General features: G+C 38.8%; 1 protein-coding gene across 2 annotated transcripts in view; it reads left to right on the top strand.

Moving 5' to 3' along the window:
- TMEM131L (transmembrane 131 like) overlaps window positions 1–21,584 on the top strand; it is an 80,133-nt gene that overhangs the window by 45,211 nt on the left and 13,338 nt on the right. The window contains exons 9-25 of one of the 2 annotated variants that reach the window (XM_040064390.2): window positions 1,507–1,660; window positions 3,738–3,796; window positions 4,151–4,259; window positions 5,211–5,313; window positions 5,980–6,133; window positions 6,760–6,930; window positions 7,240–7,309; window positions 9,274–9,391; window positions 9,949–10,090; window positions 11,080–11,189; window positions 12,751–12,823; window positions 14,884–15,026; window positions 15,641–15,783; window positions 16,085–16,271; window positions 17,386–17,571; window positions 18,446–18,595; window positions 19,149–19,765. In XM_040064390.2, coding sequence (XP_039920324.1) covers window positions 1,507–1,660; window positions 3,738–3,796; window positions 4,151–4,259; window positions 5,211–5,313; window positions 5,980–6,133; window positions 6,760–6,930; window positions 7,240–7,309; window positions 9,274–9,391; window positions 9,949–10,090; window positions 11,080–11,189; window positions 12,751–12,823; window positions 14,884–15,026; window positions 15,641–15,783; window positions 16,085–16,271; window positions 17,386–17,571; window positions 18,446–18,595; window positions 19,149–19,765 — 2,689 coding nt within the window. The remainder of the gene's footprint in view (window positions 1–1,506; window positions 1,661–3,737; window positions 3,797–4,150; window positions 4,260–5,210; window positions 5,314–5,979; window positions 6,134–6,759; window positions 6,931–7,239; window positions 7,310–9,273; window positions 9,392–9,948; window positions 10,091–11,079; window positions 11,190–12,750; window positions 12,824–14,883; window positions 15,027–15,640; window positions 15,784–16,084; window positions 16,272–17,385; window positions 17,572–18,445; window positions 18,596–19,148; window positions 19,766–21,584) is intronic. The other variant, XM_040064392.1, reaches the window with a different exon arrangement.

Below are 21,584 nucleotides of genomic sequence, written 5' to 3' on the forward strand. Positions count from 1 at the left end.
AGGCTAAGCATTCTGATGTGTAGGTATTGTACTATTGACAAGACAAAAATGGTTAGGGTTCCAGAAACTTCTCACGAGTGTCTGGTTCACAGCGATCAGTGAGCTGAGAGGCTGAAGCCTGGGCTCTCAGGTGGGTGTGAGGGCGGCCATGGTGCTGGGCAGAGCTGTGAGGGGCGAGGGTGTTAGCAGAGATGCCCCTCCAAAAGCCCTGAGCCTTCAGGACAGTAGGTTATCCTTGTCCTGGGCGGTGCCATCCGAGTTCTCTTCCCATCTCTCCTCAAGTGTGGCGGGTGGGTGCTGGGTCAGACTCAGAGCACCTCTCTCCCCAGGAGTGATGAGGCTCCATAGCTGGATTCCTGTATGGAAGACACGATGCACACGGCAGCATTCCTGCTTCGCTTCCCCGTCTGCTCCTTGCGGTGCACGGTGCATTGAGGTGCCTGAGGTGCAGCTGAGCATTGGAGGCTGTGTGGAGTGTGGCTCTCTGCTTTTGGTCTGAACTTCCCAAGAGCACACCATGCCTGTGCTCCAGTCTCCATGGCAGCCTCCTCCTCCTGGTGGCCGCTTCAAGTGCTGAGGGTCCCTTTGATGCTGTGTGGGCTGTGAGCTGCATCCCATCATCCCATCCCCAGGCACTTCCCCACTCCTGCTGTACTTCCTTGTGCCGCTACAGATTAGCTGGAAGTGTTTTGCTGCTCTTCTGAGAGCACTTCACGTGCCAGTTTCCTCCTCCTCATCCTCCATCCTTAGCAAATTAGTCTTCCTGATGGGGCATCGGAGCCTGAATTTAGTGATCTTTGTGGATTGATGCAGGACTAGTTTATGTTATTCACTGTTGATTGTCTAGTTCTATTTTGCTTTGTCGGCTTTAATTTTTTTTGTGAAATGGTGTCTGTGTCTTTGTAGTTGCTATGACTTAGCCGTGTTAACAGCAGCCACTACTTACAGATGGAAATAAGATCCTATTTATATTTTTCTGAAGTGTTCTAGCCAGACAACAGTGTTTTCTATTAAGAATTGTACATGTATGTTTGTTTTTTTAAAATTACTTCAGTGAGAAATGGAGACAAAAACACAGGATTTGGAAAAATTAACTATAAACAGACCAGTGAACATGAACTGTCTTCCTACCATTAAGACACATGCATCAGTCTGTTTATGGCACATTTTGTTGAAGGCAGAGGATTTAACAAAGGAAACTGTTTTACAGTCCCTGAGGTGAGACTGACTAAGACAGTTATAAATTTGCATTCTCTCAAGGTTCAGTGTCTTTTTTAGTTGTTTTTGTCTTTGTTTTTGCTGTGCTCTCTGTACCTGCACTGTGTTTGGTTTCTGCTGAGATTTTAGCAAAGGTCCTAATTACTTCTGTTTTGCCAGCACTTGGTGCTGGAAACCTTGTCTCTTAGATAATATCTTTGATTAATTTCTCAAAGTTCCTTAGTGTAATGATTTTTTTTTGTTCTGTCCCCCATCACACACACACCGTATCCCTTTGTCTCGCTCCAGAGTTGCTGTTTTATGTCCGATGACCCAATGCTGCTAGAAATGAGCTTAACAGTAAGAGTGGAAAATGCCCAGCAAGATTTTGTGGAGCACAGACAATACCTACTGGAAAATCTTTTTGTAGTTTATGTAGCAATGGAAAGAACAAAGACCTCAGGTAAGTCCTAAATCTACCTGTTAAGTGTAATTCAGTTTGGTTTTATACATAATTTGTAATTTGACATCCTAAATTGAATCGAATTCGGTGACAGCTTAATTTCACAAGAAAGGGAAACTAGGTAAGTTCAGTTAATCACAGCTTGCAGAGAATTTATGTCAGGCAGAGTTATCATGAACAGTTTCCTTCATAAAGGTAACAATTGTGAAGTTGTAAACTAGAACTCTTTCATCCTTTAGTCCCCCATGCTTATTCCTCTGCTTAAATAGTATGGGAAGATGACATGGTCCTTTGAATTCTACAACTGCGTTTCTGGTTTTCCATTAATTAAATTGACCATAATGGGATTGTGAAGGCAGAGTGGTTTGTGCAGTACTGGGTATAGTGGCCATTATGGAAAGTAGGCTAATGAGGTAATACAGATGTGCACATTGTTTGTTCTTGTAAGCTAGAATTCCACAGGCAAAACAATCACCTCCTTGCAGTCTCTTTATGCTGCAAATCCTCTAAATCCAGGGGATTTTAAATTATTTATAGAGCCTTGCAGTCTATTAGAGCAGCTTCTTTTTAGACATTTTTGCCAGTTTTCCTTTCTGATTAGAGAAGAAGAAACTGCTTAAGAATCCAGATTAAAATAATATTTTTTAACATACTTGTTGAAAAGGAACACGATCTTTTTGTCTTTTGAGAAATGCATTTCAAAATCTAGTCACAAAACAATAGATACAATATACACAAAATATCTACAATATGTGCTGTTTCCCTTGTGCCTGTTCTGTGATGTGGTATTTCATAGTGCTGAAACTGAAATACCCACTGTAAACCTAATTTCCCTGCCAGCGAGATGCCAGGGCTTTGTTACGTTGAGTTGTGGATGTACATTTATTCTGATGCTGGTAGAAAATTGTTCCCATCTGTTCTGTCAAGGGTGCTCACTGTTAACACTTTCAATGGTTAAAGTACTAGAAGTATCTTTTAGGGCTGTTTTCTGTGAAATATAGTGCAATTACAAGTCCTGTCTGTGCTGGAGGTTGGTCCTGTAAGCCCTTTGGATTAGCTGTTGGTGGGAAGTTAGCACCTAGAGCAGGACAGCAGCTAGGCAGGGTCAGCACAGGGGAACTGACCAGCTGGAAAGGCTGAAGAGGAGTATGTGCTTTAAACAGCTGTGGGGTATGTGGAGCTTGTAATCAACACCTTGAACCCTCTTTTGGAAGCTGGCATTTGCAGTCTTGCTTTCAAGCAGCTGAGCAAAGCACACACGTTACTAGAAATTGCGGCTGGTCAGGTGGGAGGATGTCCTTTCATGTCAGCCTGCATACACTGATTTAATACAAGCAGAAGTGAGGGCAAAATCTCAAGTTATCTTCCTTGTGGAAGGACCACAGTATGATGGTCATGTCTTAATCTCTCCTGCTGCCCTTCTTTTGGTTCTCTGCATCTTCCTACTGTCCTGTGGATGGGAACATGGGTCATTTGCCAGTGACCCAGGGTGGTTCCCCAATGTAGCTGTATCACCTTACCAGCAGGTGAAAGCCGTGTTACCCCTGTCTTCTGTTGCTTTAGGCAATAGTTTGCTACCTACTGAGTGATAGGACCATTGCTGGTTTGAGCCCAGCGTGCTGGGAATGCTTGCCTTTTAAAGCAGGCGAGCCAGGATCTTGTTCAGCTGTGTGTAATAGAGAACAGTTTTTACTGGACTCTCTCCTGCTATTGATGGACTGGCCCTTAGAAAGTCACTTCATCAACAGCCATTCTTCTTCCCTTCAGCTGTTAACTCCTGTCTCCCTGCCCCGAGGAGAGGGAAGTTGCATGTGACCTCAGATTTAAGGGATAATGAAGATGCACTGTTGAAGCTTGCCTGCATGCTTGTGGCTAAAAATCTTGTTGAGTGGATTTTTACTCCTCTCTCAAATGTTTGCCAGCTCAAAGATGTGAATAGTTTTTCCTTTTCACAAGGGGATCTGTCAGACCAAGATTTTAAAATTTAAATTGGGATTACTTCTCGTATGAGTGTCTGACAAAACAAGTGTTTCTGTCCTTGGTGAACTTATTCTTTGGTGTTTATTCTTTTGGACAGGTCATTCGTCAGTAGATGTGTATATCATGCATTCTGGAAACAACCTTGTGCATATACAGGTAATTGTGGGCTTCAGGAAGTCGTAATTTAACGTGGTGAATTTGATTAGGGAATTAGCTTTCTCTTAACAGCAGATTGATTTTGCTGCTAGCAAATGTCACACTTCTAAGTTTTTAAGGTCTGCCCAAATGTCTAATAGATCCTTGAGATGACATGTTGTAATTCAGTGATTTTTTTTTTTTAAAGACGTAAGAGCCGTTAACTTGAATAAAAATTCATGTGTTGATTTAGAAGATACGAGAAAATGGCAGATGGTGGCATGCAAATTTGACAAGAAGATAGACTAATACAGGAGCTGCAACACTAATAACGGTAGTCCTGCTACAAAAATCATTTGTCTTGTCTTCTTGCAGGAAATACGGCAGTTGTCACAAAAAGACACATCACCTGTGGAGTTTGAGCCAGTTCTGCTTTCCTCATCATCTACTAACTTCACAAAAGTTGCTTCTATTTCTTGTAAAGGTACAGATTATACATATTTAGAGAGAATGTGGTTAAATAGGATTTGACTGCTGAAAAAAGGGTAGTTTTTTTCAGCAGAGACCCTGAAAGATCTAAAAATCAACTTGTCTAGACTTTATTGAGAAAGAGGGTGAATTGTTTTTGCTAATAGTTTCCACCCTTTTTGTGTGTATGTCGTTCTTCTTATGCTGGTTGAAGGCTCTAAGCTATACATGCTTGCAAAAGGGGAAAAAACCAGTTGCTAAAATGTTAGCTGATTTTACAATAAGCATAATTATTGAATATGCTTTTTCAACATCCTTTTATAGTTCATGGGTTTTTTCTGTTTCAAATATATTTTCTAAAAGGCTATTGTGCTTGGGTGGTCATTTTCTATGACATTTCTTGGCAGGACCATTGAAGAGGTTTGCCTGAAACCAGACATGTTTGTGGAGGAGCAGAGATTGCATTTAAGCATTCCTGAGTCCAGACTGTTTCCTATTGTGACCACTAGACTGCAGTGTACAGACTTTAAACATTTATAAAACAGGCTGCTTTCATAATGACAATGAGACATGTTTTTTCTAGGGAAAACATGGATGAATAAGAAGAAAGAAGGGACAGTTATGTTAAGTGGTTCTCTTTTTCAGAGCAGTTTTTCATTTGTTGAAAGGAGGCAGTGTGCTCTGATTAGTAAGAATGCTATGCCAATGACACCTGGTTAAAATTGGTCAGGTTGCTCTTCACAGCATTATTGTGTATTTTTTTGAAGGTGTTTAGCATTCATGAATACTTCTTAAGGCATGGTTTGAAACCTCTTAAAAGATTGAGTCTTAGGATTCAATTAGAAGCTTTACTCACCTGTGTGAGGATTGCCCCAGCAAAGGTTCCCCTTTTTAGTGTCCTTGCAAATCTTCACATGAAAACCGCTTTGGATATGCTGATGTATTCTGTGTGTCTGCTCTTTCCCAGCTTCGTCCTGTGACAGTGAAAGTCTTTATTCTCCCAACAAGAACAATCTTTTGAAAGGCACTACAACACTCAAAGCCTGTCTTTTTTGTCCTGTGATGGAAGGGTAGGTTGACAGTGGATTTTTTTTGTTTGTTAATGTTCTATTCTATACTACTCTTTCTGATACTATAATGAAAATAATGTACCTTACTTTTAAGAGACGAAGTTAACTTCCTTTGTCACTTTATGATTCCAAGGTCAGTGAAGAGGCTTTTTCCTATCGTTCCTGTGTCATTTCCCAAAATGAACCTGTCACATTTAAAGCAATAATTCTGTATTTCATCCCAAGAAGAATTTTAGGAGCAAGTAAAAAGATGTGCCTTAGCAGCTCATATCATATCAATGTTGCTTAATCTCTGATAAAATTTCCAGCAACCTTGTTAATGCAATGCAGAAGCTGGGTAGTCCTAGAAAAAATGTGAACTCTTTTCTTGCTTCAGTGATCTTTTGCCAATTTCATCCAGCCTGCTGTATCACAAAGCAATAGGCAATGTTGTAGTAGAGCATAACAAGAGGGTAGATACTTTGCCTGTCTGTTTTACATGGTTCTTGTAAATTTTTCCTCTCATGTGTAACTGTTCCCAAATAAATAGTTTTGTTCTCCTCTGGGAAAACTTAGAAGAGCCTCATCATACAAGAATGCTGTGGTAACTTCTCTTGTATAGACCACTTGTTTTGTGCTCAAGGAAAATAGCAGGTGTATTTATATTTTTTCTGTATTTACTTATAGGTATTTTGATGTAGATCCTTCTGCAGCACTGTTTCATATAGAACCACATCATAATACTTCAGGATATTGGTCCATATGGTTTACAAATAATTTTTACTTCAGCATTGAATTGAATGAGGTCTTCATAGCCAGAGAAACAAAGAACATAGTAAAGGTAAGCTTTATTTCTTCTTTGTACAATGTTTTTGTCTTTGATTTAAAGATACAGATTTTTGACATACAAAATAGGTTCTTTGAAGACCTTGGTGTTCTTAGAGCTGGTTGGAATCAGTTGAAAATAAAGGTTTATATACATCTGTAACTATTAAGTTACTGTCTCGTGGCATTATTTGCTGTCCAGCTTACTTTTGTATTGTTTTATTGACAACTGTTCTTTCATTTGAGTTGCAGCTACAGATGCATCGAATTACAGACCATTCTCTGTTCTCAGAATTGTTGAATATGTGTGTTTGTGCTCTCTAGGATTCAGTATTTCTTCATAGTGGAAGCCTTTATGCATAGATGAGCTTTAAAGTTGATAATTTACTGGCAGAACTGTTTGGTTCAAATCAGGCAAATCTGGTTCATGAACAAGCACATGATGTAGTCATCTAAATGGCTCTTTTCACATTTTGATACTGAGATTTGCATAAGTGTACTGTATGGATCAGGAACGAGCACATATGGCCACGTAACGACAGCAAAAACACAAAGGACGAGAAAGTTTGCGTTTTTCAAGGTACCACCTGCATCAGAAAAGGCTGCACCAATTTTAATTCAGCTGTTGTTTATTCTTTTCAGATTCTGAACTTCGCTGAACCTCTGACACTACCTCCAGGCTGCTGGAATGTATTTTCTTTGAAGCTCAGTGTGAAAGACGCTGTAACGAATGTGCTGTCTAGTATTTGTTTGTCCACAAATGTGGGAGTGATGTTTGAAATACCTCTGCAGATATATTCGACTGTGTCCAAGGTAATGTGTTCAACTGTGTGTGTTGAATTATTGTTAGGCACTGCAAACCCAGCTACAGCAGTGTCTCTCTCAGGCCAGAAATCTGTTCTTAGTCCTGAAAGAAAAGCTCAGTACCAGACAACTCTGTTAAACCACTCTGTAGCTTGAGAAATTAAGTCCCCGGAGTTGGACAGCAATGGAATTATAGTTCTCTTGGCACTTAATTCTGAATTCAAGGCCTTAATTCTCTTATTTGACTCTATAAAATCATGCACTGAGAAACTGAAATTTGTTCTCTTGTTTTGTCATATTTTTGTTTTGTTTTTCCAGCAGGGAGATCTTAATTTTGAAGCAATTGCCCACTGTGATATTCAGTGCTACTTGGGAAAGTCTGATTCAGGTAGGCTTGTCTAAGGCTTTTTTTGGCATCTGACAGTAGTTTTATTGTAGAAAACTCATTTTATATAGCAGGACTTGTATTGAGAATATTGAGATTGTTCATGCAAGTACTTAGTTTTACATTTTTACATCCCCTTTTCTGGGAGTATGTGAATGGCTGAGGGTACTGAGTGCAGTATTTCAGACATCTAATTCCATAGCACGTGCTAAGCCATTGTTCTGTCTTGAAACTTATTTTAATATTTAAGACTCTCCTTTAAGTTCTCCTTGGTGATGTATTGCCCTTTTCTATCTTCCTACTCATTTTCACGAAGGAGGTTGAAGTAGAATGGTAAAACTGTCCACTCACTCAAAGTTACTTGAAAATGTGCATAACCTGGGCCCAGATTCTGGGAATTCTTTGATTACGAAAACAAAAATGTTGACCCATATCTGCCTGTATCCAGAGTTAAATTTGAAGGCCTTCTCTTTATCTCCTTCCCACAGCAATAATTCCATAGATGTCAGCAAAAAAATCGTTTATCAGGCTTATAAAACAGCATCTTAACACTGTACCATATGAAATGGAGAGAAGGGGTCTCATTTTTTCTGCAGCTGAGGGATCTATGTCCAGATACTGTGATGCTGGGAGTTGTTTTAAGTACTTGGCTGGCATTTACCGAAATACAGCGATAGGTATTACGTGACATGATACTGCCTAAAGAAAGTTGAACCTGTTAAAGGCTGATTCAGAATAGTGGTTTTTATTCTCTGTGCAGTAAGAAAGTGGCTGGTATCATAGGCTTTAAATGTTTGAGCACTCTCCGGGGAACGTTTGCAAGATGACATTTCCTAAAATGTATTTTTGAGGATATGAGAAAGGCAGTAGTAGTCAGCTGTGAAAAGGAGAATTGAGGTGACGTACAGAAACATGAGGCTCGAACAATTACTGAAACACTTGCATGCTAAGGTACATCTCTTACAAGAAAATGTTTGCTGCTTTTTAAATTTTTTTTAAATTTATTTTTAATCTCAATGAAGGATTATGGTTAATACAACTGAATTGCTTGCTTTATTTTCATTCTCATTATACACATAATATGATCTGTACTTACAGATATTCAGCCTTCTGCTTTAGGATGCTAGTATTTGTTAAACAGAAATCATAATACTTCAGGACAAAGTACTAAAAGTACTAACCTAAAACTACTGACCTAAAGAAATTGTAGTTTGATTATTCCAATAATCACCAATCTCAATTCGTAACTTTAAACATTAGGGATTGTAAAATAAAGTACATACAATTTCAAAATAAGTAATTTTTGTTTTCTTTCTAAAGAAGTTTGCTTTTCTAACTCCCTTCTGCTGTGTGAAAATACTTGAACCAATATGAGTGTAACTTTCTAAAATGCAGTAATCCTTAGACTGATATAAAGCCTTGCAATTCATCTTAAGAAAGAATTTGAGAAAATTATCAGCATCCAGAAAAGAAGCTAAAATGAAAAGACTGTTTTTGCCAAACTGTAGGAATTGTTCTGTTCCCTGCTGTGCCATGCTAGTATATAAAAATATACCACTATGTAGTATATTATCTTGATATTTTACTGCCATCAGTGGAAATTACTGGGTGGGCTACTGATAACATGGTTACTCTTGAATGGCATCTATTAGAAATAGCAGCATTCAAAAGGACTTACTAGAGCATAAAAGGACTTACTAGAGCATATACAGGTTGTGCAATACCTATTCTCTTGTTTGCATGTGCAGTTACTTTGGTTCTGCAGATGTATTTCTTTAAGCAAATCTGACATGGAAAATAATAGATAGACTCTCGCATATTCTCACTTTGAAGGGGAAAAGTGGGTTGCCTTTTTTTGGTTTGGGTCTGGATGTTTTGCAGATACTGATTACTCGTGTTCAGAAGTAGATTGATGGAAGGAGCAAATATTATCTCTGTAAAATCTGAAAAATTTATTATCCTTTTAGCAAATCTGCTTTGGCAGAAGAGTCTCTCTCTGGACCGTTCTGCCTGGGATGTGGATTCCGAGCTTGCAAGTGACCTTTATGAAAGATGGCAAAAAATGAGACGTGGGGAAGCATGCAGGTCTGTACAGAACCTGTTGAGGTTCTTCATTCAAGCCAGTACAGTGTTGTAAGAAAGAATATTTCTGTTCTGGAGTATTCTTAATTAGAAGAAAACATTTTCTACTTAAGTTAGTTCTCTTGAAGCACATGCAGTTTCAGAGCCCCCTAGACACCCCCAGCTTTCATGTCAAGGTCCTGCCAGCCACAAGTCAGCTTTTCAGCCTAGAATGTAAATGATATTCTGACTATAGTTATCTTACCAGGGCTACCTGGCATGAAAGCAGTCCAAGCATGTTTTACCAGCTCATTTATGGAGTTGCAGGAGTCCTTCATCAACAAGTTGCATAGCAGTCTTCTCAGGGTCTTTGAATGGCTTTCAAGGTTTTTACATACACGGCAGTTGTGCTGACTCTCTGCTACTAGGCTACAGTTTTATGAACTTTATTTTGTAGAGACCATTTTCAAGGACAGATAAGTTGATGCAGTTATAGGTCTTGGCAAATCATCTTGTTGTTCTTTGTTTGAAAGAAAAAAAAAAAAAAACAACAGCTAAGTTTTCTGCTTTTGCCAATAAAGCAGGAGAAATGTTTTAGGATCGGCTCGCTTTACTCAGCGGAAGAACTCTGAAGAGGAATCCTTTGCCTTTTTCTTGCCACGGTTGACTACAGAGCCTGGCCTTACGCTCAACTTTAATGCCACAGCTGTTAAAAGTAGTATGGTGAGGATGGTTGTTACTACGCTTTTTTCTGAATTGATGTATGTTTAGCTTGTTTAAATAACAAAATCTTTGGTTAATACTTGGTGTTGCTTAGCATTTTCATACTGCTTATGAACTGGTGTTTTGATCTCAGTTAAGACACTAAATTTGTACCGCTTTGGCTCTTTGATAAGTTTTCTGGCTTCCTAGTTGTAATACCGTAGTACAAGGAAAGGAGTAAAACAGTGTAAGTTTTAACCAACAACTTTTTGTAATTGTTAAAACTTCCCTTGTGTTCATTGTATAAGTTACATGCTTGTGGTAGAATAATTGAACATGGGACTGGGGATAGGGTGTGTTGTCATTAGTGATGTAAGGCCTTCCTCATGCCACTGCCTTGTGTAACAGAAGCGTGTAAAACACTTATGAGAGATACAACACTTGCAGAGCCATGTATCTTCCAGCCACACTGACGGTTATTTCTTTCTTGTTTGTCAGATTTAGGTCTCTACTAACCTAGCCTAGGCCAGAACCAGTCATATGGAAATAGTTTTCATATGCACATATTGTGAATTACCTTAATATTTCATTTGTCCAATTTAATTGTTAGTCATTACAGAAAGTTTTATAACCTGCTTGTGTTCAGACTTCTCTAAGAAAGGGTGGCACCTCACTAACTCCACTTTCTGCTGTGCAAGAGCTTTGTTCACATCTGCCTGCATAAATCAAAATCCAAATGAAAGGGTTGTTTGGGGAATGGGGGCAGTCTGTATTTTTGTACACGTGGTTCAAAATGCACACTTAGCTGATTTTATAAATTATGACATTGGGGTGATGTGTCCTGCTGTTACATGCAGTCATGTGCATGTGTGATTATACGGCATTGAGACAGAAGCCACATTGAAGTCCCTTGAAAATGCAGATTGTATTGCCAGTGATGAATTATTTTACCAATCAGCTCTCAAATATGTAGTTTTTTAACTCTTTCTTTTCCCCTCCAAACTATTTAGGTAAAATATTTCGTACTAAGAAACCCTTCATCCTTCCCAGTTACGTTGCAGCTTCTGCCTCTTTCTTACTACCCTGATCCCCAAGCTTCACTGAGTCTGCTGAACAAATGGTAATAACTATCTCAGGATACTGTTTTCCCTTTTAAAAGATCTTATTTGCTGTGCCTTATGATTGTTACTGACTGGGTTTTATTTAGTTTTTCAAAGTGTAACCTAGGTGGGGATTATGTACTAGCCCATTTTGGAAGATACAGCCATGTTCGGGGCATCTCCCCGTATGGTGGATGCCTTTGTAATGTACCTCATCACTGACAAAACACAAATTAAACATGTTTTAAGCAAGTTTGTGTCTGCCAGATATAAATTATAGTTGGTCATCTTCTAGGATCTGAGACTTAGTGCACGCTGCCCAGGTGAGGTGAACAATTCACAGGATTGGGGTTGTGTGTCTCCTCACAGTGCTCATTGGTATCTATGGAGTCTGTAGACAGATCAGTGAAAAGAAGGTATCTGAACTGTCCCACCAGGAAAAGCTTTCTTCCTAGCCTTTTCTTAGGTAATAACCCTGGTTGAAGAGGAAACAAGAGTTAGGAAGAGAAATGCAGGTCCAGAGGGAGCAACCTCAACATATATGTTTAGGGTCAGCTAAGTAAATGTTTCTGCATTGTTTTAGACTTTCTGTTTTAGAATTGAGATGATCTAATGAGAAATCTAGAGAAGAGTTAGATGAACAAAGGAAGGGACCTGGTGAGTGAGCTGAAGTTCACCGAAGCAAGCTCTGTCACACTTATCTTTGAAAAATGTTATAGGTGGTAGGACTCTGTGGTTAGAGACAATGGGATTACTCCTGTGCTTAGGTGTAACTTACTTATTTGGGGTCCCAATCCCTGTGTAATTGCTTCCTTAACCTCATTTCTTTACATAGGTATATGCATGTGCATATATATGACTGTGTATATATATATATGCACATTAATAACTGCATCTGTTTGCATACTAAATATGATTTCCACATAGACTCTTTCTAGTGGTTTGCAATTACATTTTCTCTGTATTTGCACACTTTCATGTCTGCAGATCTTCTAAGTTCCCTGGAAATCACATCTATTAACTGGTTCTTTTTAAGCTTTTAATGTCATAGACGGTTGTGACAAGTGAGTTTTCGGTTCAGTGGCTGGAGGTCCATTAGTCCCGTATAATCCACATTTTACATGTTTGTAATACCTAATGTAAAATGCTTATAATTTGCATTTGGGCAAAAAAATCAATTGCTTTAAGTGAATTTGATTTTCAAATTATGTGATGAAAAATAGGAATTTATTCCAAACAAATAATGAGCAGAAAGAGGGATATTTGAACGAATTATATGAGATTTAATGATTGTTTCTTAAATTCTGTTTCTTGATTGTGATCTTTTACACTGTACTACACTGACCAACCTAAAATGCCCAGCCATTTGTCTGTTTTCCAAATGTGTGGAATCCACATAAAACTGATTTGCAGTGTATTCTGTTGAAATGCAGACCCACGTTTCCACCATATTTCACATTGCCAAAATGCAATTGTAGAAGTAGTCTTTATTTAAGCAGGGATGCCAGCATGTAAAAACAAATCAATGCAGTTCTGACAGGATGTGTTTCAAGTGCTTAACTTTTTGTTTGGTTTATTTAGGTTCGGCATAAACGTGCAAGCTGTTAATTTCACAACCACTGAATTCAGGCTAATGGATGAATGTTCTCACGGGGTAAGGATGTCTAATTTTGGTAGAAGTGGTCTGACACACTAGAGAAAGATTTTTCTAGCTATGCTGCTTCTGGGTTCTTCCCAAGTGCAATTTAAAGTAGTTTCACAGTGTTTTCTTGGTTCTTCATCAGGTTTGTATCTTTGCAGTTAATTATTTTCAGGATTTGAGTCAGTTTTGAATACAGCTGTAGGGAGGAAGTGCATGCATGGCTGCAATGGTGTGGTCGTGTTGTTGGGACTTCACTCTTGGCTCCAGGCTGACCATGAAGTGTCAGGCTGTGGAGTTGGTGATGTCTGGAGCTGGCTGGTTGTCTTCTCAAGCAAGAGAAAAGTGTTGGGTAGTTCAAGGGAGGAAGAGCTGCAATTTCTACCTCTCAGCTTCATGCCATTGCAACTTCTGGATTCAGGTTTGGAATGTCATGGTTCTCTCTGGCTCCCATTGCCTAATTTTTGCATGTGTGGTAACACTTGACTGTGGCACACCTGACACATCTGTCATCCATGACACAGCTGAGGTGTTGTGTCATGGATGACAGAGGACACGCTGTATCAGGGATCCTGGCATATTCAGGTGACCAGAATACTATCCAGGATACCTGGAGAAGTTCTTCTTAAGACTTGTGGTTTGTGCAAAAGCCCAGAATGAATGAATTTTACTTGCTGTTTGGGCATGCTGCAGCTTCATCTTTAATGTCCTGTGTGGATATGTGTTTCTGCACATATGCTTTAAGATCTCAATGAAATATTTGTACCTTGTAAAAAGAAAAGAGTATGTTTGCTACGCTAATCAAATCTGACCTTTCCTTCCTGGCAACAGTTGTAAGAGTTGCTGTAAAAGAGAGGAGACAGCAGTTCATAAATCCTAGCCTGTGGGTACACTCTGAAAAAGGGAAGGTAGCATAGGGGTAAGAGTGAGCTTCCACAGTCCCACACACTTGGCCAAATGGAAAAATAGCTGTAGATCTTCACATCAGTGTGTGCAAAATATGTTTTTCATTAGATTTGAAGAGCTATGGGGAACATGCATGGTTAGATACATTTTCAGCACATATGAGATAGATCTTGCCTTGTTAACCAAATCAGTACTTGTTAATATTTAAATTTTTGCTTTGGTCATCATTTCCCTAGTCAGTTTATGTGCAGTGAATTGTTAGGCTCATCTTTGCAGGGAGTCACATGAGGAAGTTTGCAAATGCCATGCCTGGCTTACTTTTAATAAATGCTGCCTATTAAATGCAGGTTCTGATAGTTTTGTGTGTTATTTTTCATAAAATGGACTAGAGAATAAAAACATTTTGAACTGAAAAAATCAGAAAAGCTGTTAATACAACACCCATGAACTGAGAAGCAACCAAGTGAGAGCCCATTTTGGAATGTTTACGGATTTTTTGACTGCTATAGGTATCTGATCACCCCTTTCTAAGAGGGGACCCCCAGTTGCGGAAGAGCAAGTTATGGGGCTGTTTTCATTTTTGAAAGGCAGAAAGAATAAACAACAGTATTAAAAATAAAATAAAAAAATAAAAAATTTGCATTATTTCTAGACTAGGTGAACTTCTGGTAGTTCTGGTTTTCAATTAATATGGTAGAAAATTCTCTTTGGCATCTTCCCAGTGACTCAAATGATCAGCATATTTGCCAGCAGTCCCTTTCTCACTTCAATCAAGTTGTAAGTCATATGCTGAGGGTATAATGGTTGCCACATTTCCCTGTGCAATCAGTACACTGTCGGTTCTTGTGTTGGGAAGTGTTTCAGGATTCCTTGAATATGAAAGACACTATATAATTTCTTTTCCATCTGAGCAAATAAAAGCTGCTTTAAATAATGAAGTAATACATTCCTTATAATAAGTGCAGTAATACGAACTTCTGCTCAAATAAACAATCTTATCTGATGTTTTATGTTGTCAGAAGGAAAGACTTTGGTATAACAAGTTAGCAGTTTCTGCTCCTTGCCAGAAATATTCTATGTGGTGCTAAGCAGTGATAACAGTGCTTTCTTTGTTGACACCTTTAAACACGCATGTTTTCTGTGAGTAAAGTGCATTTTTTGTTTAACAGAATGCACGTCAAGAGGACCTCATCAGCAAGAAATGCAGTTCTGAGATGCTCTGGTTAAGTTTACAGCCACTGGAAACCAGAAAAGTTGGTGTAATTTTTACACCTCTTGACTACAAAAGAGTAGCTTCCCTTATTTTAATCAGGTAAGCCAAGTTTTAGTTGTAAGTGAGAATCAAGCAACTCAGTGTAGAAATGAATTTGCAAAGTCCTGGCACATAGACAAATGGTCAAAATTTGAAAGTCAGAATACCTCTGGCTTAATAAAAATTGTTTTAAGTGTGTTTGTGCCTTACATCTCAGTCATTAATTTTCTTGATATGTGGTCAGAGGATTATAAAATGCATATGACTGTTCTGAAGCAGTTTAAGAGAGAAACACATTGCCTGGTTTTGCTATTTTCAGCCTGACTTCATAATGATAGGAGTTATGGATCCAGTGAGTCTTTTATGGAGCCAAATATTGGTTACCTTTGTAGGAAAAGGGAGTTTATTGAAGAAGCAACCGTTTTTACTAGGTGGCACAGTTGTTATCTGGTGGCACTGGTCGCTAAACTTGCTCCTTCACTGTATGAAATTCACTAGTGGCTGGTTCTGAGGTGATCCTGTCTCTGTTTAGGGGAAACCTGTCCAGGTTTGGCCACTGATTCTGTTACTGAAACACTGTTGTCTTGGTTTGGCACCTAGAGAGCAAAGCCATGATTTTGCAAAGTTAAATTTGTGCTTTAGTGGCTCATTGCTTGATTTTTATTTTATGGCAGAAACAACTTAACCATTCTGGATGTGGTCCATGTAGAAGGCTTTGGAGCCAAAGAACTGCTTAAAGTAGGGGGAAGACTCCCTGGTGCAGGAGGATCCCTTCGATTTAAGGTGCCAGAAGCTACACTAATGGACTGCAGACGACGTGAGTAAGGAGTCACAGGTCTCTGGTTGTGCTCTGTGGTGCTGGTGCAGAACATTGATGTTACATAAACAGAATGGTAAAAGCTGAAGAGCTTTGCCACGAGAAGTGTAGATTGTGTTTTGACAAAACTCTGACTGAAAATAGTTTAAAGTTTTAGAAATACTGCAGAACAGTCTGTATTAAATCTTGGTCACTTATTTTTTTTTTTTAATTCAGTTGTAAGTAAAAATAGCTATTTATTTATGAATATAAGAAAATAGTTTCATGCACTGTAAAATAATTGCTCTTTTTTTCCTTTAAGAACTGAAAGACAGCAAGCAAATTCTATCCATTACGAAGAACTTCAAAGTAGAGAATATTGGGCCTCTTCCTATAACAATTTCATCAATGAAAATCAATGGTTACAGTTGCCAAGGATACGGATTTGAAGTGTTAGACTGTCAGGAATTTTTCCTGGCTCAGAACTCATCACGAGAAATCAGCATTGTGTAAGCACTAACAAATTTGTTGACAAAATAACTGAAGTGGAAATTTGAAATAATTAATTTCAGAAACAGACACTCCAATAGCATACCACACGCAAAATTTTGAATGGAAATTTAGTAAGCATTTCCCTCAGGATAACACTAACAAATGGATAACATAATACTGGTTCTTTATATGACCCATTATTTTTAAAAAGCAGCATACATGCTTTTATCAGCGCATTATGAAGTAATAAATTAGAAGAGTTGGCGCAATTTTTTATTTGCTTGTTATTCTCTTAAGTTTGTTCCAAGTAACCTGACCACAATCTAGTCATGTTTTCCCCACATTGCACATAGTCTAAAACTGATTTTAAACTTTTTAAACTATCTTTGAGTGAAAGATACTGTGACTTAAGCAAAAGTAAAGTTAATGTTATTCAATTAAAGTAACTGTGGTTTCCCATGCAACTCATTTCACCTCTGCTGATTGGAAAGGCGTGTTATACCTTCTAGCAATCAAGTAGAATAATGACATGGGTCAGGGAAGTGGAAGAAGAGGAAAATCTGGTGTTTCTTCTGCTTTTTGTATCTTTCCAGCTTTGTACCTTAGTACCTGGCCCTTACTGAAATCATGGTGGCTGTATGCTAGATAGCTGTGTTTTTGTTGATTAACCTGAGTTGGTCATGTGCATTTCCTTGATAAAAGGAAAACAGGTCACAGGAATAACAGTATTGTGAAGAGTCACAATAAACCCACATATTTTGCCAATTTAAGATGACCTAATACCACACCCACAATTTAAGGAGATAGTGGAGACTTTATTTAGCTGTGCTTTAAAAAATATTATTGAATCATATTATTTCATACAACTAAACTTATTATGAGATGAATAGAGGAATATTAATAGATTAAAGATTGATATTAATAATGAGGCAATATTTTAGTAATTTTAAGAATATTATTAAGTTATTGGCAAATATTGTTAAATTATTGGCAAATATTATTAAATTAGTTTTCATACTTGTTGTTGTTGTCATTGTCATATTATTTGTATTTTTGGTATCTGTGTGACTTTAGAATATAAAATTCAGCCCAACAATGAAAAAATAACACCACCTCTGTTTTTCTTGGCAGATTCACCCCTGACTTTACGTCTTCATGGGTAATTCGTGAGCTCACACTGGTGACTGCGGCTGATTTGGAGTTCCACTTCACGCTCAACGTGACTCTCCCTCACCATCTGTTACCGCTGTGTGCCGATGTGGTGCCAGGACCCAGCTGGGAGGAGTCTTTCTGGAGGCTCACTGTCCTTTTCGTAAGGTGAGGCTTTCCTCAGCACCCCAGAGTTCCTACAAGATGCAGTGCATGTGAATGTCACGGTGATAACACACGTGTGCTGATGCATCCCTGGCTGAGATCCCCGTGCACACTGTGCTGCTGCTTGCGTGGTTTGGACACTGGAAGGAGTCAGAGCACAAATGAAGCGACAGTGGGGACCACTTTGCCTGGTTCTAGATGCAACAGAAGAAGACTACAGGGATCTGAAAAACCAGGAGTTTTTCATTCTGTTTTCTTGCTAACAGAATTTACACCGCATAATTGAGAAGGTGGTTTGATGAATTAGAAAGATTTTTTTGTTTTGATCCATATAGGTTTGATGCAATTAATACACCATGGAGAGAGAGGGTATTTTCCATATAGATTTCTAGTTAAGAAGTATGATGGCATTTGTACCTCATTTAATGCCAGAATTTTCTCTAGGAAAAGAAAGAGACGGTGTTTAATAAATACCAAAATAATGACAGTTACTATGATGAATGAACAGCAGGCTGATAGGTATCATATTATGATATGGTGTAAGACTCATTACAACACAGTTACTTCTAAATAATCTTCAAATCAAGGATTATCTCTTTTAGAATGAACTTTTTCTTTGTTCTATTTTTCTTCTTTCTAAAGCTCATAACTGAGTTATTTTATACAGCTAATAACTAGTAAGGGCTATAAGGAAAAAAGGAAAAGAAAATGCTATTACGACTATAATTTTTAAAGCTGTAATTTGTGTTTCTTGTCTTTTTTCTTAGAATTTACTAATGAAATATTTGAAAAGTGTATCTTGTTAGAAGCTTTTTAACTCTTTCACTGAATATTCCTAAAAGTTGTAGACACCAGTATCTGTTGTTTTCTTTGGCAGTTTGTCCCTGCTCGGAGTGATTCTGATAGCCTTCCAGCAAGCCCAGTATATTCTAGCAGAGTTCATGAAATCAAGACAGAGGCCAAATCCTAGTACTTCACCACAGCAGAACAGCAACTCTGTTGACGTAATCAGCTCTGATTCCTACAAGTAAAAATACTTTTTTTTCTTCTTTTCTACCCTGTTTATTGTGGAGTGGTGCTTTCTGCCTGATGTGTATTCTGATATTGCTGTGGGCCGGTTTAAAGGAGACAGTGTTCCAAACAGCCTCTTTTAGAGAGCTTCCACCTCAGCCCAGGAGGAATGGAGGAACTCAGGGATTTATTAATCTTGAATATTGCCAGTAATACATAAGGTGAAAATTGTGTGATGAGAGTAAAGGATACACCACGTGTGGCAGCCATGGAAAGAATGGAAAACACATTGATGGTTCTCTGTCTGACCCTCTTGAGTGGTCAGTTAGGCACTTACTGAAGCATGTGTGTTGGAAGTCTCAGCAAATTCTTAGAGTCTTGCTCAATTCTTGCTGAAATTCGAATATGCTTAGCTGATACGGTAAATTGAACTAAAGCAATTTCATGGCTTGTGAATATGCCCCCTTTTCTTTTCTTACAACAGTATCTCATGAAGCAGTTCACGATGGCTTTTTAAATAAAAACAAGTCCCTTTTTTTTTTTTTTTTTTTTTTTTTTTTTTCCTCCAGGGGAAGCTGCAAGACATTTATGGATTCCTATAGTTCCTCAGATAAAGGTAAAGGGAAGGGCTTCCTGTCCGTAGGCACTTCTTCCAGCCGAAGTCAGAGTGCGGCAAAGAGAAGTCCTGCGACCTACAGCCACTCGCAGAAGAAACACAAATGTTCAGTTTACTACAGTAAGCAGAAACCAAACACAGCAGCTGGCAGTGCCATTGCAGCTGCTGATGAGAAACAGAATCAAATTGCAGAGAACCAAATCTCAGCACCAAAAGAGGACATTTGCACTGATGTTGTCAGTGAGAGCTGGGTAGCTCTGAAATATGCAAATGGCATAAACGTTAACAAGAATTTAACTCTTCCAGAAGACTTTCTGGGTAAAGAAGAAAGTACACTGAAAAATACAGTTCTCATTAAAAATACTACTTCAGAGTGTGATCTGAAGGAAGATCTTCAAACATGTATGTTTCCTAAGGAAACTAACCTTAAAACTTCAGAAAATCTAGCTGAGCTCAAAGAACAGGAGTTCTGTTCCGTGAAGATGTCCAAGAAGCTACCTGAAAGTCACTTGTCCAGAAATTCACCTCAACAACAGCCGGAACTGCAAGAAATTTCTAGGAAAATAAGTGGTAATTTTTTTCCCAAATTCTATCAGTCTGAATTACTAAATGAAATCTTCTGATGAGTTCACTGTGATCAGGATTTTGTCTTTTGCGCGGGACAAGGGAATGTGGCGTTCCTGATGTGTTCACTGTGATTTGTCTGTTTATATTCTTAAGCAAGCAGCTTACATTTGAAGTTGTTTCATAAATCATAAATTTGCTTGGTTTTACAGATTTCAAGCTTTCACCATAGCATTTTAATTGTTAAAATAACTGACGTTAGATCTGCTTATAAGACACAAATTGCCCTTGTCAGCTATTTAGAAGGATCCCAGTTTGCTATTTTCAGGTCCACTGAAAATAAGGTGCTTGAGTCACCAAGCAAGCACATTCAGAAGCAGATATTCAGAACTCCTTTGATAAAACCACCCAAAATAACAAAAACCTGACATCAGGATAATTTGAACTTTTATTGTGTAGGAATCTGTGAATCAGTGTTTTCCTTAGTAATTTCATAGCTGTATTTTTTTTTTTATCCTGTTTTTCCTTTTTTTGAAATTGCGGGGCTAAGCTGCCTGCGAAGTCTTACCTCTTAGCTTCACAATTCAAAATTTTGAGAACAGCAGAAGAGCACCTGGGAGAAATCAAAAGCAGGATAAGAGAATGTATCCTCTGGAAGCTTGGCTTTACTGAGGCACTTGGGGAAGTAATTGAATGGTGGAACTGGCATTTGCTGCAGCTATGGCAGTTTATTCAGGGAGTGAGCCATCAGAGAGGGATTTTAGGCCCTGCTGTCTTGTGTAGTTGTTACAACAGGCTTGTTGCTTCTTGTTGTGTCTTTATCTGTGAGCTATAGCGGGTACAAGTGTGCAACGTGAAGGCAAGATAGTTTCACTCATCCTTACAAGGTATTTTGATAGTCTTCATATGCTCCTAAAATGCACTGTTGCTTGTTCTTTGCTTTGAATTAGGAGATCATTCAGTGTATTCAGTAGTAAAGCACTAAAGGTAATCTCCCTTGTTGTCTATTAGCAGTTGTGGTTTTCTGCACTATCAGACATGTGAGTATTTCTGTGTTTCAAGATGTTTAGTAGGATGTGTTAAGTCTAAAAGGTACCATGTTGCAGTGTTTGTGTCTTGATTATAGTGACAGACCTGGTTTTGTGCAGACAGGGAGTTCGGGACCTCGGGTACTCACATGTTTGTATGCTGGAGAGCAACAGAGTGTTCTTTAGAGCTCTGGCAGTCTCCCTTGCCTGGTGTTTCATTTACACGTGCTCCTTTTGCTGTGCTCATGGCTGCCTGCTCCAGAGGGGAGACGGTGTCTGACTCAGAGCTGAGATGTTGTAGTTGGTTGGTAGGAAACTAAAAATGTTTGGGTGTGCCTTTCCCAGTTGAGAAGGCTAGTTCAGTTCATTAAGTGATGACATCTCTCACTCAGAGCAGCTGAGAGCCTCAGTAGCAGATCAGTGTGGATGTAGTGCAGATCTCAGAGATACCTGGAACCCATCAGAGGCAAAGTTAATTCGGGCCTGGCCCGGCCCAGGCAGAGGAATGTGACTCAGATGAGCAACTCAGCTAGTGTTGAGGCAGGCTTCCTCTTGAAGCTTTCCTGTTTTGACTCATAGATCAAAATAATTCTTCCTCTCAAGCCTCTTAAGTTAGAAGAACTTTGTGTTGGGACCCATGCCAAAGAAAGGAGGACTTGCCTTTGTCTTCACAGTGAATGCAGAGGACAGTTCAGAGGTGTCAAGCACTACATAAAGGCTGTCCTTTCTCCCCACTTAGCTTGCAGGGTTTTTTCTCTTTGTTCTTCAGTCCAGTGTTCTCTAGCTTCAGACTTAGA

The sequence above is a fragment of the Hirundo rustica genome, chromosome 5, assembly GCF_015227805.2.
Source record: "Hirundo rustica isolate bHirRus1 chromosome 5, bHirRus1.pri.v3, whole genome shotgun sequence".
NCBI classification, from domain to species: domain Eukaryota; kingdom Metazoa; phylum Chordata; class Aves; order Passeriformes; family Hirundinidae; genus Hirundo; species Hirundo rustica.